The sequence below is a fragment of the Pteropus vampyrus genome, unplaced genomic scaffold (genome assembly GCF_000151845.1).
Source record: "Pteropus vampyrus isolate Shadow unplaced genomic scaffold, Pvam_2.0 Scaffold301, whole genome shotgun sequence".
In the NCBI taxonomy this organism is placed as follows: domain Eukaryota; kingdom Metazoa; phylum Chordata; class Mammalia; order Chiroptera; family Pteropodidae; genus Pteropus; species Pteropus vampyrus.
This window is the reverse complement of record NW_011889082.1, coordinates 760702-778365: the sequence shown is the minus strand read 5'-3', so window position 1 is coordinate 778365 and position 17664 is coordinate 760702. Positions and strand designations below refer to the sequence as shown.

General features: G+C 35.7%; 2 protein-coding genes and 2 pseudogenes across 6 annotated transcripts in view; 3 read left to right on the top strand and 1 right to left on the bottom strand.

Moving 5' to 3' along the window:
- Positions 1–4959, bottom strand: part of SPATA6L (spermatogenesis associated 6 like) — a 33924-nt gene extending 28965 nt beyond the window's left edge. Inside the window, exon 1 of one of the 2 annotated variants that reach the window (XM_023521276.1) lies at positions 4937–4959. The gene's annotated coding sequence lies outside the window, so the exon portion shown is untranslated. The remainder of the gene's footprint in view (positions 1–4936) is intronic. The other variant, XM_023521278.1, reaches the window with a different exon arrangement.
- Positions 3003–3544, top strand: LOC105303193 (annotated as a pseudogene).
- Positions 4960–5021: 62 nt separating the features above from the next.
- The window catches only part of CDC37L1 (cell division cycle 37 like 1), a 32442-nt gene continuing 19799 nt past the window's right edge, over positions 5022–17664 (top strand). For 3 of the 4 annotated variants that reach the window (XM_011376657.2, XM_011376655.2, XM_011376654.2), the window contains exons 1-5: positions 5063–5332; positions 9089–9370; positions 12263–12353; positions 15713–15828; positions 16195–16317. In XM_011376657.2, coding sequence (XP_011374959.1) covers positions 5201–5332; positions 9089–9370; positions 12263–12353; positions 15713–15828; positions 16195–16317 — 744 coding nt within the window. In that variant the 5' untranslated portion in view covers positions 5063–5200. Of the gene's footprint in view, positions 5333–9088; positions 9371–12262; positions 12354–15712; positions 15829–16194; positions 16318–17664 lie in introns of all 4 variants that reach the window. The other variant, XM_011376656.2, reaches the window with a different exon arrangement.
- LOC111730115 lies at positions 11566–11684 on the top strand (annotated as a pseudogene).

The window sequence follows — 17664 nt, the reverse complement described above, 5'->3', positions numbered from 1 at the left end:
CGGAAAAATTTGGTAGGGCCAATACTGTCTCTTAAAAGAAATTTAATTATGATAAGTAGTTTATTACTAATATTTTGCATTGGAAATTTATACAACTGAAAAATGCAAGTACCAGAAGATGTCCTGAGACAAGAATTAGGTACTCATTTTGTTAACTGGAAATGAAAAACTCAGTATAATGAAGGAGAGTATATTGTGTCCTTATCCAATCCTCAATGCTCTGTCTACATGTTAAGAGCTGCACAAGTGGGTACTTGGCTCCCTACAGTATCCAGAGCACTGATTTGTCAGCTCACAACAGCTTGCTGGCACCCAGGCTCATACAGTGATATATGGGAAAAGTATCTGCATTTATCCTCACAAGTAAGCAACCAAAACCAAGGCTAAGATATCAAGGAGAGTGACCATCAAAACAGATAAATAAGTGATTAGAGATATAATGGAAGGGAGGGATCAATCTTTATTGAAAACCTGCGAAGTACTAGGCACATTGCATATGCTAATTCATTTCATCCCTACAATAACTCTCTGAGAGAAATGTTATTATTCCTATTTTACAGATGCAGAATCTGAAGCCAGCCAGCCTTTTGCCCAAGTCCACACCGCTAAAGGGAAGCAGCCACACTAAAATCCATGTGTATCCTGCCACATCACTGCCCCCAAAACATAGATTCTCTAGAAACACAATGTCCCATCCCATGTTCTTCCTAGCCTTAACTGGACTCACTTTGCCTAACAACTCTCCTGGATATAATTGGACTCTCCTTGCTTGGCTCCTAGGGCACGGCCCTCTTCTGGTTTCTCTCCAACTCTTTGGCCATTCTTTCTCTGTCTCTGTTCATCCTCCTCTACTTGCTTAAGCAATGTTTCTTGGTCCTTTCTTTTCCTCACTCTATACCCTTTACCTAGGGTGTCATCCACTGTATGAGCGGGATAGCACAGGTACACAGATTTACATAGCCCACCCAGGCCACTCTCCCTGACAAGGTGGAATCTCATTATTACAAATATATATACATATATATGCACACACATACACACACACATATACATGTACACACATGTATATATAAATTTGAATTAACTAAAACTAAAGAAAATTTTTAATTCAGTTCCTCACTCGTACTAGTCACATTTAGGGTTCAGTAGCTGCATGTGGCTAGTGGCTACTGTATTGGATAGTGCAGGGAGACCATTTCTATGATCACAGAAACTTTTATTGCAGTGTTACTCTAGAGCTAACTTCACTTAAAGGATATATGGGAGATAGAAATATGTTAGTGATACCACAAGGAAGCAGACATATCTAGAATGTGGGACATTCTACAGGACAACTGACCCAAATAGTCTGCAATAAATCAATGACATTGAAAAATAAAGGAAGGGTGATGGGGAAATGCTCTAGACAAAAAGATACTTAAGAGGCCTGACAACCAAATGTAATATATGGACTTTGTTGGAACCCTGATTCAAACAAACCAACTTACATAAAATATTTGAGACTATCAGGGAAGTTTGATTATGATTTGGGTATTAGATAATATCAAGCAAGTAATTTTGATAGATATGATAATGTCCTTGAGTTTATGTAAGGCAAATATCAACATTGTTTAGAGATACATATTAAGGTATACTGTAGAAATTATCTAATGTCTATGATTTTGTTTTCAAATACTCCAGGAAATGAATGAAAGGAATGGATACAGCAAATGTAGCAAAATCTCTATAATTGTTGATCTGGGTGATGGATATATGGGGTTTACTTTATAATTCTATACTTTTGTATATTTAAAAAATTCATAACAATTTAAAAGCCTTTGACAATACTTAATAAAAACAATCATATCCTTATGTGGCCTTCCTTCCATTGTAAAATAGCCCATCAAGAGGATCCTTGGTAGTATTACTATGAAATTCCCTTCAGTAGAAGTCTTACATACATTCAAAGAGGTAGGCTAATATGACCCAAAGCAATTTCCAAGAAATTATATTTATTATCCAATATAGGAAAGTAGAAAAGAGTAAGATTTAATTTCAAGGCTTGTAAAAAGTGTCTACTGTGCCTTGGCATGGGATTTAGATGCCAAAGTTAGCAATAGCTAAGATGAGGCTACTTCTGGTGTTATTATTTTCACCTTTTCTTCTGCTACCAAAATATACCAATTTCCACTCCCTTTTTACCCTCTTCCATCTTTATTTAATCCTACACCTTTCCTTCTATCCTTGTTTCCATTCATTAGTTCCTTATTCATCTATTCAGCACATAGTATATTGAGTACCTCCTATGTGCTAGGTACCCTTCTGAACAATGAAGGTATACAAGGGTGAACAAGAAACAATTTATGCTCTTGGGGACTTTATATTCTAGTGTAGGAAGAAATAATAAATAAGTGAATATAAATAAGATAATAACAGTATAATAAATGCTAGGAAGGAAATATCCAGGGGGGTGAGATAGGTTACAGGTTAAAGAGGGAAAAAGAACCTAGTTTAGACCCAATGAACAGATCAGCCTCTCTAAGAGTATAACAATTGATCCAAGATCTAAAAAGAAAAGCATGACCACTAGCATGACTTTTAAAGAATTAAAAGTGAAGCAAAGGGAACAACAAATGTAAAGGGCAAAGAAATTGGTAGGTTTGAGGAACTGAGGGAAGCCAATGAACATATTAAGAGAGATGTGGGCAGGGGGTAGAGTTGGTTAAGAGATGATACTCAAGACTTCCGCTAGCACTAGATATCACAGGAATTTAAACAGTTATGGCAGACAATGTGATTACCTAACACCTATAAGCTTTTCTTCCTGGCAATAGAACCCCAGGCTTGCTCGGGTGGCAATGTATCTAGATCCCGGGAATGAATCAAAGTTATTTAAGCCAGTTCTGGCCAATGATGTATATGGGGAAATCATTGGGAGCTTATGAGAAATATTTTTAAAGTAATTTAAAGTAATATAAATTAAATATAAAAGTAATATAAATTACTTTAAATGAAAGCTGCAAGTGCTCTTTCTTTCCCTGGCTGCTTGAGGGTCTGCCACTATCATGAATGACACAGTAACTATCTGGACCAGGAAGTTCATGAGCAATAGGCTACTTCAGCGGAAACAAACGGTCATCGATGTCCTTCATCCTGGAAAGGCAACAGTACCTAAGACAGAAATTCAGGAAAAACTAGCCAAAATGTACAAGACCACACCAGACATCATCTTTGTATTTGGATTCCGAACCCATTTTTGTGATGGCAAGACAACTGGCTTTGACATGATTTATGATTCCCTTGGACTATGTAAAGAAAAATGAACCCAAATATAGACTTGCAAGACATGGCCTTTATAAGAAGAAAAAGGCCTCAAGAAAACAGCGAAAGGTATGCAAGAACAGAATGAAGAAAGTTAGAGGGAATGTGAAAGCCAATGTTGGTGCTGGCAAAAAGCGAGGTGGAGATTGGTCAACAGGAGTAAAGATTCGTCAGTGACTATTTGGTGATCAGATTTTTCATGAGAGGATTAATAAACTAAGAACTTTTATGTGAAAAAAAAAAAGCTGCAAGTGAACAAAGCTGTTTTTGCCTCCCCTCTTTTCATGCTTTAGCTGCTGTCATATTTTCTCCCATGGCTTTCATGCCTAAACTCGAAAGGTTTCGACATAGTGCTTCTCAACTTTTATTTGTAATTATTAAGGTATAATATATTTATTGGAAATATTCAAACAGTACAATACAGGAAAGATAAGAGAGTGGAAAAAAGATGCTCAGAAACTTTCCTCCCAAACTTACCCACCAGGGTAATCATTAACAATTCTTGTTTACCCTCTGGGAATTTTCAATACACATGTACGTATATGTACACACTGTGTACATACACACACTTGTTTTTACACAAACTAGATCGTTCTCTTTCTCCATAGAGATATGCACACACACGTAACTAATCTGCAACTTTTTTAACTCAACAGATTTTGGAGATATTTCTATATCAACACATTTATACCTATTTTATTCTTTTTAAAAACTGATAATATCCCATTTTATTAATAGACCATAATTTATTTAAGTTCCTCTATTGATGAGCAATTAGATTGTTTCAGGTTTTTTTTCTTGCTACAAAAAAGAAAATATGCTGCAGTAAACGTCTTTGTAAATCATTGCACATTGGTGTAAAAATAACCGCTAATTTCCTGGTAGTGAAATTGCTGAATCAAAGCACTTAATCCTCTGATATTGTCAAATTGCCCCTCCCAAAAGGTTACACAAACGACATTTTCTCTAATAGCATTTCCTCACATCTTGTCAACACTGGGTATTGACTAACTCCAAAAGTTTGCCAATCTGATAGATTGAAAAAAAAATGGCGTCTCGTTTTCATACATCTAAATACGAGGACAGCAATACTTGTTAAACGTGCATGTTTTGCCTCAGACTCCCTGGGGTAATCTTAGTTCTTCCCCTTTATATGTGTGACCTTAAGCATGTTGAGCCTATTCTTCTAAATAGGATAAATAGAGGACAAGTCTTTAGGGTTAAATGAGATGTGTAGAAACACAAGAAGCCTTCCCTATCCCTTCACTGTTAATGAGACTCGTCTTAATTTTTTAAAGTGATGCTTAGCCCAAGACATCTTTGGCGTCCTTCTCCTAGCCAAGTTTCGCAGAACTCGTTGTTTGTAACTCGAAATGAGAGGAAAATTGGCTCCGCTTTTCAAAATTCTCCCTTCTTTTCCCTCAATTCCCGCTTCAGAAATAGTGGTTTACACATCAACGTACAGCAGTGAGTTGCAGTTTTTAAACACGTGGACACTTCACCCAGGACCCACTATTTACAGCGTAGGGAATACATGACAACGGATACTTAATACTACATAACCCGCAGCGCTGTTCGGAGTAATCAGCAGCGCTGAAAGCTTCAGAAAACCAAGTTTTGAAAAAGACTTCCATACCCAGATACTAAACGTCCAGCCAGGATGCTCAACCCACAGCCCCGCCCTTTAAGCCGGAAGTGACGTTCCAAATCGAGTCCATCTTTTTCCGTCTACCGCCGGTGGCGCGGCCCAGGCTAGCGTGGAGCGTGCGTCGGCGTCGCGGCCAGCAGAGGGATTCTGGGTAACGGCCCCGGCCCGCTGGGGCGGCTGGCTCGGCGTAGCTGGTTTCACTCACGTCAAGTCTGTTGGCAGTGGGCGTTGTAGGGCCTGGGGCAGCCTGACATGGAACAGCCATGGCCGCCGCCAGGACCTTGGAACCTCCCTCGGTCAGAGGGTGAGGCTGAGGAAGAGAGTGACTTGGACGTATCCCCGAGTTCTCCCCGCTGCCCACAACTGCCGGGCGGTGGCGCCCAGGTGAGAGGGGCCCGCTTTCTGCAGGGTAGGGGAGGTGCCGTCGCCAGGTCCCCAGAGTCCCCTGCGACCCTCATCTGTGCCCTGTTCTGCGCCCCCACCTCTCTCGCGGGAGCTGGGGGCCTGATGCCATTCCACCGCTATTGTAGCATCTTCTAAGGACTTTGGAGAGGGACTTGCCATATATTTCCAACCTCTGCCTCCATGCACATCTCACCTTGGCCGATTCCCTCTCACCCTTGGAAGATGCCCTCCACCTCCCCCCACCCCAGTCCCCATCTTGTCAGCACCCAGATTGGGGGCTAGTCATGCTGTAACATCGACCCTTTGTCCTCTTGTGCGTGTTTTTATCCGAGAGTTTTATTCCGTTGAAGACATACTTGTGCATGGTGATCCATTCACTGAGCTCCTGACTTAAAAAGATTTCTGATCCAGTTTCACTGACTTTTGACATCGGAGCAAATTCCTTAAACCTCGCTTTTGATGCTGGCGTAAATCTCTCCCATTCGCGTGACCATTTTACCCTTTACAGTTGTTTTAGTTTTGCTTCACATCCTTCTCCAGTAAAAACTTATGGGCACACGTTTGCCTTTTCCTTCAGACTTCCTCCTAAGATTCCTGATGTTACTCATGGTTTTCACCCCAGCATTCGTACCTTTGAAATTTATCTAAATGTGATCAATACCATTTAAGAATTTTTCTGGGTCTTGTCTTAAGAAGTACTTACGTACCCAATATCACCTTGTTTTGGTTTTTCTCCTAACCTGCGTGTAATTGGAAGAATATTTTAGCATCATGGTCTAAAGACTAATATGTTCAATGAAATGAATTACAAATGTTTACTTTCTAGGTTTCGTGCAAAATGAGGTCCCTAAGAGTTTAATTGAATTAATACAGTTTTTGTCTGGATTTACCCTGCTCGCTATTAATAAATACGAGTGACTTAAGTCATTAGCCGATAAGTGTAGGGTCATTGATCCTATGCCTAGCTCACAAGGTTGGCTTCACAGAGAAAAATGCTGTTTCATAACCACAGACTGTACTTCGGCCAGGCAGTCACTGGGAAAGTGCAAGACATTTTTTAGGAGTTGATAGGTCAGTAGTCACCCACTAATTATGGATCACTAGTGTCATCTTTATATACAAAACGTGTTATATAACCACATAATGAATGTGTTACAGAAAGAGAAAAAAGGAATGAATAGCAGCTGCCATCGTCAATTTTGAAGGCATATGGAGAGGATAGAAGAATTTCAGTGCATTGTGGTTGAATTACAAAAGTAACCTAAGAAACTCAATTTAAAAAATAGCTGTGTATTAATTTTTACTTGTACACTTGGAATTATAAGCTTATTTAGCTGAAAGGGATTTTAGAAGTGAATAGGCTTATCTCCCTCATTAAAAGTGACTTCCCTGAGACCATGTAGCTAGTGAGTGGCAGAATTAAAACTAGAACCCACTTCTGACTCCTAGTACAGTGTTTTTTCCCACCTACCGCACTATCCATCCTATGATGTAATGTATAATTTATTTGGCTGGAACTACATTTGGATGGTGTTAAAATTTGCAAAGTAATTACTAATCCTAAATTAGTTCATATGTTTATAACCTATTTATTTGTCTTGTTGGCTTTAGGACTTAAGTTTTGGATTGGAATATTTGGAAATAATAAAATGTTTTAATTCAGTTTATAAACATTTTATAATTTTTATAAAAATAACTGGTTTAATTTTACCAAATATGGGGACTCTGTACATCTTAATATCATATGTGATGCATAGTTCTGAGATCCAATTAATGTAAAGGCAGTTTGGAATGTAGAGATCCTGTTTGGGAGGGTTTTTCTTTTTTAATGTAAAGCTACATTAGTAGACCTTAAATGTTAAGAGTTCCTTTTTCGAATTTATGTTCATTAAAATTATGGTTAATATCCCTTTAAAACCTCAATATGTTCACAAATAAAATATGACTATTTAATCATCTCAATACATGTTGGATAGTTTGCGCAAATGGCCAAATGTTGTCTGTGTAGTCTGTGGAGAAGAATTTAAACATAAATCATTTTTAGAATTTGCAGATAAGATTTCTGCATTTGATTTGAGAAATGCTTTAAGAATTTGCTCCCACATAGTTTAAAACTGCAAGATCCATTTGTGTATATCTCCTTTCTTGGTATATCTTTGTCTTTTCTTACAATATAAACTTTATAGCTTCACTTTTCACCTTTTCCTGGCCCCTTCTTAAACATAGCTAGTCTGTACTCATTCTTGATTCTATTCTAAGAAAACAAAAAATAAAAATACTTTACTTGGTTTCTTAGGGCCTAGGCTCCAGATCTGCTAAATGAGTACCTAAACCATTGAATTACAACAGTGTCCACAATTGCCCTGGTAGACATCTAAGTTTGCCTGAAAACTGAGCTAGGGAATAGGGGTCTTGCATGCTACTTGTCTCAGAATTCTTTACCACCACTAGTCTGCTCCATGAAGTGGATAGTCATTTATATTCATCGAAGATTTATTGAATTCTAGCTTCTAAAGAAGATAGTTGAGTAAACAAATAATATTTTTTGAGAACACAGTATAGAAATATGCATAACTTGGGTGGGGAGAGAAGGAATAAGAGAAAATTCAGGGATGTGATGCCAGAATCTGAATGGAGATAGGAGTTTGGTGTAGGGGGGAGGGACAGAAGGGGCTGCCAAAGGGGTAGATGGAAAGAATAAGTAAACAAGTGGAAGAGTAACTAGAACCGAAACCGGAGAGATACTAGGCAGTGAGATCATGAGAGACAATGCCATGTCACAGTTTGCACTTTATCCCAGGACTCTAAGAAGAGTAAAATTACCAGATTTGTGTTTTGGAGAGATCAAGTCTAGCAGAGTGGAGAATGGCTTGAGATGAGAAAGGCTATATTTAAATAATTAAGGTGTGAAATTATAAGAGTTTGAATAGTGATGCAGATAAGGAAACAGACTGGAATAAGATTATTCTGAATACTTAATTTGACATTGATCTACATTTTGGCTAAGGAATCAGATAGAATGTGCCTTCACCTTTTGTTTCACAGAGCTGAGGATTATAAGGCACTCTTCTCAGTGCCTTATATGTAGTGGTTCAGTAAATATTAAAACTACTGTTGCTTCTGAGTGGAACAGAATCACCAGGGTGGACCAGTTGGGTTTTTAAAAAAATAACTTTGCCTATTTTGATTAGGATTAAGTTAAAGGGTATCTATTTGATATGGTCAGTTGTAAATAGAAATTGCCAATAAGGACTTCTCAGATCCCCAAGGATTGGGATAATATAGAAAGAAAATAGAAACCAAGAAATGATTACTTTTAAATAAAAGATTCTTTGCTTTGAAGAACTTGCAGAGCAAAACTCTGAAGATCTGGTTTTCAGCATGTTAAGTGATAAGGTGGTAAACTAGAGTCAAGTTTTTTTTTTTTCATTCTGCTATTTCAGGGTTATGAAGACTATAAAGCAAATATTTGTTGAACACAAGCTATGTGCAGTATAGTGTGCTAGTTACCAGGCCTTTTGTTAGTTCTTGGGGGAGGGGTCCAGATTAACAAGGAAGTTTAGAGTCTAGTTGGTGAAACAAGGCCTATAGTATAAAAATAACTGCATACACAGAAGGCAGGGTACCTGTGCACTGAAAAGATTATATAGAAGTCCATTGCTAAAAAATTGAACTGTGCTATATAAACATACCCATTGCCTTCTTCATTTCTTACAAATATTATTTTTCATCCAGATGTATAGCCATGGAATTGAAATGGCTTGCCAAAAGCAGAAAGAGTTTGTGAAGAGCTCTGTGGCATGCAAATGGAATCTTGCTGAAGCTCAACAAAAACTTGGTAACTTAGCACTGCATAACTCTGAGTCCTTGGATCAGGAACATGCCAAAGCACAAACAGCAGTATCAGAACTGAGGCAACGGGAAGAAGAATGGCGGCAGAAAGAAGAGGCTCTAGTACAAAGAGAGAGAATGTGTCTGTGGAATGTGGATGCCATTAGCAAGGATGTTTTTAATAAGGTACGACCTTTTATTGCACCATAATGAAAGAAGAAAAAAAAACAAGTGTTTGTACTAACCAGTTGTGTATGTTTGCCGGCAAAGCAACAGAACCTGTAAACAGTATTCATTTTTGATAGTTCCTGAAAAGTGCTTATTACAAAAACCTGTATCCCCATAGTGTCTAATGTGGGTAGTCCTTCAAATATGTGGCTACAGCATTACACACTGAATATAAGTGTGGGCTCTGGAATCAGACTGCCTCAAATCTCAGATTTGTCACATGCTGGCTTTGTAACCTTGGACAAGTCACTTAACATCTCTAAGCCTCAGTTTGCTCAACTGAGTAAGTATGAAGACTAAAGTAATGTCTTAAAACATGTAGCATGGGGCCTTGCACATGGTAGAGCTCAGATGTTACAAGCACTTTCTCATGTTTCGGTGCTATCAGCATGCTATCGATTTTATAACACTAATGTATAGTTACTGGATTTACTAAATAAAGTCTGTCGCTGTTATTTACGAATATGTAGTTAGTAACCCTCAGGTAGTAATCTGGACTTAGTATTACAAGTATTATTAGTGCAAATGCTAGACAGTTCTTATGCCAAGTTAGTTTATTAACTAACCAGTTAATTAACTAGAGAGCAGTTTTCTGTTTCTTACTGGATTATATAGGCTTTATTCTTTGACTTTTATATCTGAAGTAGATATGGGCATTAAAACTCTATTTTCAACTAATGTATAAAGTAGGACTTCTTTCTGTTTGTACTACACTTTCAAGATTCAAGGATGGACTGCTTATTCTTGTCTGAGTCCACATTCACTTTATCTTTAACCATCATTAGTCTCTAGACTTCTCAGTCTGTAGCTACTTGTTTTTGTTTTGGCATCCATTCTCAACCCATCCTCTTAAGCACTCTTAATTTCTTTCCCCTAGACCAGCTCTGGTTCTGCTACAGCAATAAGTACACATAGGTAAATGTATACCACTAGCCCTATTAGTGCTTTATTCTTTAATCAAGAAAAATGGCAAGAATACAATATGCTTATTGTAAAAAAAAGAAAGAAAATATATAAGTATGTAAAACAGAATTGAAAGGCTTCCCTCACTATCAGTTCCATTTCCCAGAGATAACCACTGTTAACAGTCAGTTTTATCTATCTAGACTTTTTCTGTACTTGTACCAATTTATATATTTTTTTCCTCCTCCACAACAGGCTCATTCTTTATGTGGATGATTCACTATGTCATTATATATTGTTCGAAGGGGTGGGTCTTAAGTGTTATTTTACCCCAACACTATTCAAAATAATATTTTTCTTCTAGAGGGAATGGTCAGAACAATGTTTCTTTGTTTTATAAAGTTAAGGTTTCTTAACATGTAGTCACAAAGAGTATATTTTCATTTGTCTCTTGCTTTTAATTGTTTTTTTAAACTTAGGTTCTAACAAGGCCTACATTTATACCACAAATTAATTAGAACTATCTTTATGTTCCAGTCATTTGCTCAAAATCGTACATTGATTTTGTCTGGGAGCTTGAGACTTGAGAGGACTGATCTAGATCTGCGCTGTCCAACTTGATAGCCACTAGCCAAATGTGCTATTGAGCGCTTGAAATGTGGCTAGTCCGAATTCAGATGTGCTGTAAGTGTAAAATACACACCAGATTCTGAAGACTAGTACCCAAAAAAAAAAGTAAAATATTTCATTAATAATTTTTTGTATTGCTTACATGTTGAAATGATAATATGTTGGATATGTTAGGTTAAATAAATGTTAGTAATTTATCTACTTTTTACTTTTTAATGTGGCTAATAGAAAATATTAAATTACATTTGTGACTTCAGTTACATTTCTACTGGACAGTGCTGGTCTAGATAGCAGAATATATAAATGAAAAAATGCTTTTATAAACTTTGGTGCGCTTCCTGATTGTAAACTGGCAGAGAGCTAGTTTGCAGTTTTCATTTTTGGCAGTGATGATCTCAAAGTGTAATTGTGTACATAGAATGTTCTGAGAAACTGTTCTGCCAGTATTTTTGGACAGATACAAATTTCATCTTGGTCTGTTTTATAACTTATTTAATTGAAAATAAGCACCTTCTTAAAAGAAATTTGTACTTGATTTCAGAAACAAACTGGCTTCTCCTAAGAAAAGTTTAGAACTAAGGTCTGTTTTAGGTTTATGTCTTATCAAAGAATTTATATTAGTCTATGGCCATGCTACCCTGAACAAACCCAATCCCTTCTGATCTCAGAAGCTAAGCAGAGTTGGGCCTAGTTAGTACTTGGATGGGAGACCACGTAGGAAGACCAGGTGCTATAGGCTTAAAAAGTAAAAAAATAAGGGATTGTAAACTGACAAAGTCCTTGCAGTCTGTTAGGTCAACTAAGGATGCCTCGCCTAAAAAAAGAAAAAAAAAGAAATGTCAATGACTGACTTAAAAAAAAAATTATAGTAAATATACTTTATTCTCTATATTCTTTTAATTTCTGAGTTTATTTCCAGCAAGAACTTAAAAGATTATGCTAGAGTTGCAAATATTTAATGGAAGTGAATAATGCAAAACATGAATTATGCATGTAAAGGATCTTTCTGTACCTACCTTTGATAGGGAAATTTAGTTTAAGAAAAAAGTTAATTATTTATTTTTCTGTATAATTTCTAAAATAATTTTATAACTTTCCACACATGTATCATTTTAAACAAAACTAATGAAACTCCGGTATAAGTAAATTTTGATTGTTTAATAGAGTTTAACAGATAAATTTAATGATATTACATCAGTATAATACTCTATCACCTTTTCATAGGTTTATAGGAAGGATTGCTAGACATTCAGTATCTGAGGAAGAAGAGTCAATTAGAATATAAAATCTGATTTTAACTTCAAATTTTTTTCTTAGAGTTTTATTAATCAAGGTAAAAGAAAAGAAACAGAAGATGATAAATCAGAATCATTTATGCAGAAATATGAGCAAAAAATCAGACATTTTGGTAAGTCTTCTATTTGAGTTTCCTTCTTTTGTGATGTTCACTATCATAAATATGTGTACAAAATGTATTTTATAAAATAGGGACCAAAATGAAGATAAGTGACAAACTCTAGTTGTGTAGCTACTTCTGTTGTACAGCTCTTGTTTTAGACTTTTTTGAGAGCCAGGGGGTGAGGGTGGGGCGGTCATTAAAAAAAAAATGGATTTGACAGAGTAAACCAAATTGTGAAAAGACGCAAATGAAATCTGTTATTCTGTTATTATACAATACTACCATCTAAGACACAGTCTTTATTTACTCTGTAATCTCTTTCCATTTCTTGACTACTCTTTGCTTGCTTGGTATCTGGTTATCAATCATATGGTTATAGGATTTGCATTCATTTTTTTCCAGGTTTTGGATATGATGTTATATAATTCATGCAGATCCTCGAACTGTTATTCAGATAAATACAGTAATAGATATATGTATACAAAGAACTGAAAAGTAGTTTTCTCTGTAGGGGAAAAGTGGTGAGATAGGGATTTATGTAAGCGAAAGCTTCCTAGAGGAGGTAACATCTGAACTAAATTATGAAGAACACATAGGAGTTTTCCATGTAGATAAGGGAGGCAAAGGAACAGCATGTGCAAAGGCAGAGTTAAGAAACAGCATGCTATATTCTAAGATGCATAGGTTTTATGAAACTGATGGAGTGAAAATGCTACTGGAAAGTATTAGGAGTTAAGATTCAAGGCATATTTTTTTAATCCCAAGTAATGAGTTAATTTAGTAAACATAGTTGTTTTTTATATTAATAAGCTTTTTAAATGGCATTTTGAGATCTTTTTCCTGTTGATGTTTTTCCCCCAAAACATTTAGAATTTCATTCATCCTTCAGTTTTGTCAAGACAATGAATACTACTTTAGAATTTTTTCCTTTTTATGCAGTTTTTCATAAAATATTCATTTTCCTCATAATTTTATTAAAAAATAAGCTGTGTATTCTATTTAATTCAAAAATAGTATCTGAAGAAATAAAGTTTATTCTTGTACATACTATTATCATTCTAGTATTATTTATAATAGAAAAAAAAGGATAAACAGTCTTCCCTTAGATAGATATAAAATCTTTAAATGAGTAGAGCCCTGAGTCATAAGGATAAAAAGCAAAAATTTTGTAAATGAGTCTTAGTTGTAATAATGTGAGTTACCACTCTCACTTACAGTTCTTACTTCCTAAGCCTATGTGTTGTGCTGTAGGAAAAGAGTACCATATTCTGATTGCTCTTTCAGAGCATGACTGCATCTGGTAGAACAGTATCCCTCAAGGTATTGTCAGCCAGCTGGCATACTGTAAGCTAGTTGCTTTGGAATCATCAGAAACCTAGTGGGTGTGAAACAGTTCCCTCCCTTTTGCTGTAAACTTGGTCAGAAGCAATTTCGTGTGGGGAAAAATCCCAGCCTCACAAGCCGTAGTAAGTAACCCACGTCACTATAACTGTATGTGACTTCAAAAATTATTTTTCCATTCTATAAAACCTGCTGTTTCTGGGTAGTGATGTTCATAAGAAAAATGAATTTCATGAGCCCATTGTCTTCATTTCTTTTGCTATAAAATGAATTTCTGGGTTAAGAAATAATGTGGTATGGGAAATAACTCACTTAGTAAGACCACAGATGTATTTTACTTGTAGAAGCTTGGTGAGAAGAAAAAGCAATATCAGATCTAGAATGGGCTTGTGAGGAACCACTGGTCCCTCCAAGATGAAATGGTAACAAAATAATCAACCTGTTACCTGATGGTTGGCTGGTCTCTTCAGCATATGGTGCCATATTGAGGTTTCAGCACTGGATTCTGCTACTGGCAAATTAGGTGTTCAGTGGCTATCCTGGAGTATTGATCAGGAAATCCCATGCTGTTGAATCTTTGCATAATGTCAAGTCTGCCACCATGACCCCTTAGTTTAAAAAATATGCAAGCAATGAGATGGCCGAGGGAAAAGGCCGACATGATATCCACAAATGATGAATAAGCAATTGTTTTGCCATTGCATGTGTGGGCTTCCAGTTTCTCATCCTATAATACTAACCAGTCCCTTCTGTCTTTAAAGCCAACCAGACCTGATAGCCTCACCCAGATTCACATTGTACTTGTTTCTTAGTGGAAATGCACATTGACTTTTCACTTTGGAGGAGATAGCCTACTTGGTGCAGCCTGTTGGATCCCCAGAAATGTTACTAAGGTCATAGGTTCTCAACAGTTTCCTGTGTTTTATTTCTCACTTTCTGGCATGTTTATATCTTACCAAGACATCTGGGATACCTGCTACTTCCTGCTCACCTAGTTCTGTCAGTGTGAAGTAGACCAGCTTACCGTCATGTGGGATGATGAGATAGCCAAAGTACCTTGAACTAAATTATGGCACAGAGTTGATAGAAACCTGAGAAGAGACTGAAAGTTTAATGTTGTCCTTGCTGGGTGGAAGCAAGTGTTTCTGGTGTTGTATGTTTATTGTAGTAAAGGAAAAAGAAGCATTTGCCAGAGTAATGACTGCATTGATATACTCCTTTGAAGTAAACACATCAGAATAGTAGCTGTAATTAGAGATTCCAGCTAGAGACTTTCTAAACTTGGATTGCATTCCAGAGTCTTGGAAGACATGGGCCTGGTATCAACTTTTCAACTAATTTCTTACTAATTTAGATAAAGATGAAGATACACCTTAAGTACTATTTGGATTAATTTGATATATTTTGAAATATGCTTAACTAATTTTTTTTTTTAAATTTTGTTTTCTGTGTGTATAAATAGTCATTTTGACTGAACGGTTAACATGATTAAAATAGATAAAGTATATTTGCTTTTATAACTCTGATTGATTTCTCATGCTGTCATCATCTCAGACATCTTTTAATAAATTAGAATGTAGTTTCTCTGAACCTTCTAGATCTTGGTTTGCTAAGTATAGTTGCACGAGGTTTTGCTGTCTTCTATATCTTTATAATAGAAAAAAATTCTATTATATGAATAAATAATATTGAGTATCTAAAAATCATTTGTATTAACTAGAATGACCAGCCATCTCAGTTTGCCCAGGGCTTTGGGCACTCTTTAGATGCAAGAGGTTGGGCATTAAACCATTCACTCTACTTAAGTGTGACTAATTATCCGAAATAAAACTTTGTGAATTTTTGGAAGCTATTTCCAATATACTGGGTATTACTTTAAAAGAGCTTTATCCCTTTATTTGCTCTTTTACCATAACATATCGCTGGGGTCATTTGAATTGTCTTTAAAGGGAATCATTTTAAAATATCATTTCTTTGCTTACAAGAAGAAAGTATTTGATATTCATGGTTTAATTCTTTTTTTACAGGTATGTTGAGTCGATGGGATGATAGTCAGAGATTTTTGTCTGACCATCCATACCTTGTATGTGAAGAAACTGCTAAATATCTTATTTTATGGTGTTTTCACCTGGAAGCTGAACAGGTATCATATGAACCCTCGAATTTTTGGGAACCTTAGTGGAATTCTGGTTTACTTGTTTTGGTTTTTGTTTTGTATTTTTTTTACATTACTTTAAATGAAAGATCATTAAATGGAACTACAATTTTTTTTTGTTTGTTTTAAAATCTACTTGAGTTTACTGTGGGAATATTTTTTAGTTGTTTAAGTTGGCATATGGAAACTTTAATGTGCTTTCCTCGTTCTCCCATCTCTCTTGTTCCCATATGCTATAAACCTTTTTCTTTTTTAATGAATGATTTTCCAATGTTTTCAAAATCCAAATAGTAATCACAATATTAAATATATTTCAAGAGATATTTCTTACTATTTTAATCTGTTTATTTTCAGAAAGGGGCTCTAATGGAACAAATAGCACATCAAGCTGTTGTAATGCAGTTTATTATGGAAATGGCCAAAAACTGTAATGTGGATCCAAGAGGGTGTTTTCGTTTATTTTTCCAGAAAGCCAAAGTAAGTAACTATTTGGTACTGTTAAATGGGAAGGTTAGGCCTTACCAGAGACCTCTTTGGTCTATACACATCAAAAGAAGCCATCCAACCAGGATGCCACAGGCTAACTTCCATTAGATTTTTTAGTGGAAAGAAAAATCATATTGCTTATTTCATGCTAATTTAGACATAAAGGAGCTATATAAGCAGCTGTACTATAGCATTTATGTGAAATTGAGACCTATTCAAATAAATGTATGCAGGAAAATTAATGTTCTGTCATTCATTTAATAAATACTGAGTGCCTACTAATGCAAAAGCACAGCTATTTAAGATGTTGAGGATAACTAATATTGTATGTCAGCTGTAATTGGAAGAATTTTTAAAATGATATAAATTATTTGAAAATAATAAAAGGTACTGATAACAGGCAAAAAAAGATGTTGAAGATACAATGTTGAATGAAACAGATATAGTATCCTCCATATATAGAACTCACAGCTTAGTGAGAAATCAGACTTTTGTAATGAAAAAACAGGAAACCTAAAAAATTCAACAAAGAAGAATGGTTAAAAAAAAGTGTGGTACATAGAATATTATGCATCCATTAAAATTATGTTTTGAAAAATCTTTAATGTGAGATAATGCTTTTTATAAAGTCAAAAGAAGTATATATGTATATACACAGAATGATGTAGACCATGGTAAAGAAAAATAGATATATCTAGACAGATTAAGTACCATTTCACACTCACTAGATTAGTAGGGAGTATAAATTGTTGCCACCACTTCGGAAAATTTCTTTGTAAAGTTGAACAAGTGCCAGCACTCAGAAGTTTTCCTAGGTATATATCTTAGAGAATAGATTTATCAACATGTGGTCCAGGGACATGAGGGTCTTTGGGACTCTTTTGGGAGGCCCTGAGTCAAAACTATTTTCATAATAGTAATGCTGAGATGTTATTTGCTATTTTCACTCTTATTCTCTCATGAGTGTACAGTAGAGATTGATAATAGAAGCAGATGTGTGAATTCAGCTATATTCTCACTAAATATTTGTTTTGTAAATAGTTTTTTAAATAAAAATGTTATGAATGCTAACATAATGAGTTTGTTATGTTTTAGTTAATATTTTTTAAATGTCTAACAGTAAATATTAACAGATACAGCCCACATAAATAGGAGCTCTTTAGGTTCCTCAATAATTTCAAGAGTGTGAAAAAGTCCTGAGACCATAAAGTTTGAGGATTGTTGCCTTAGAGGAACTCTTGTAGGTGTGCACTAGATACCATAATGTTCATAGCAGAATTGTTTATAACAGCAAAAAAGCCTGGGAACAACCCAAATGCCTGTTAACAGTAGAATAAA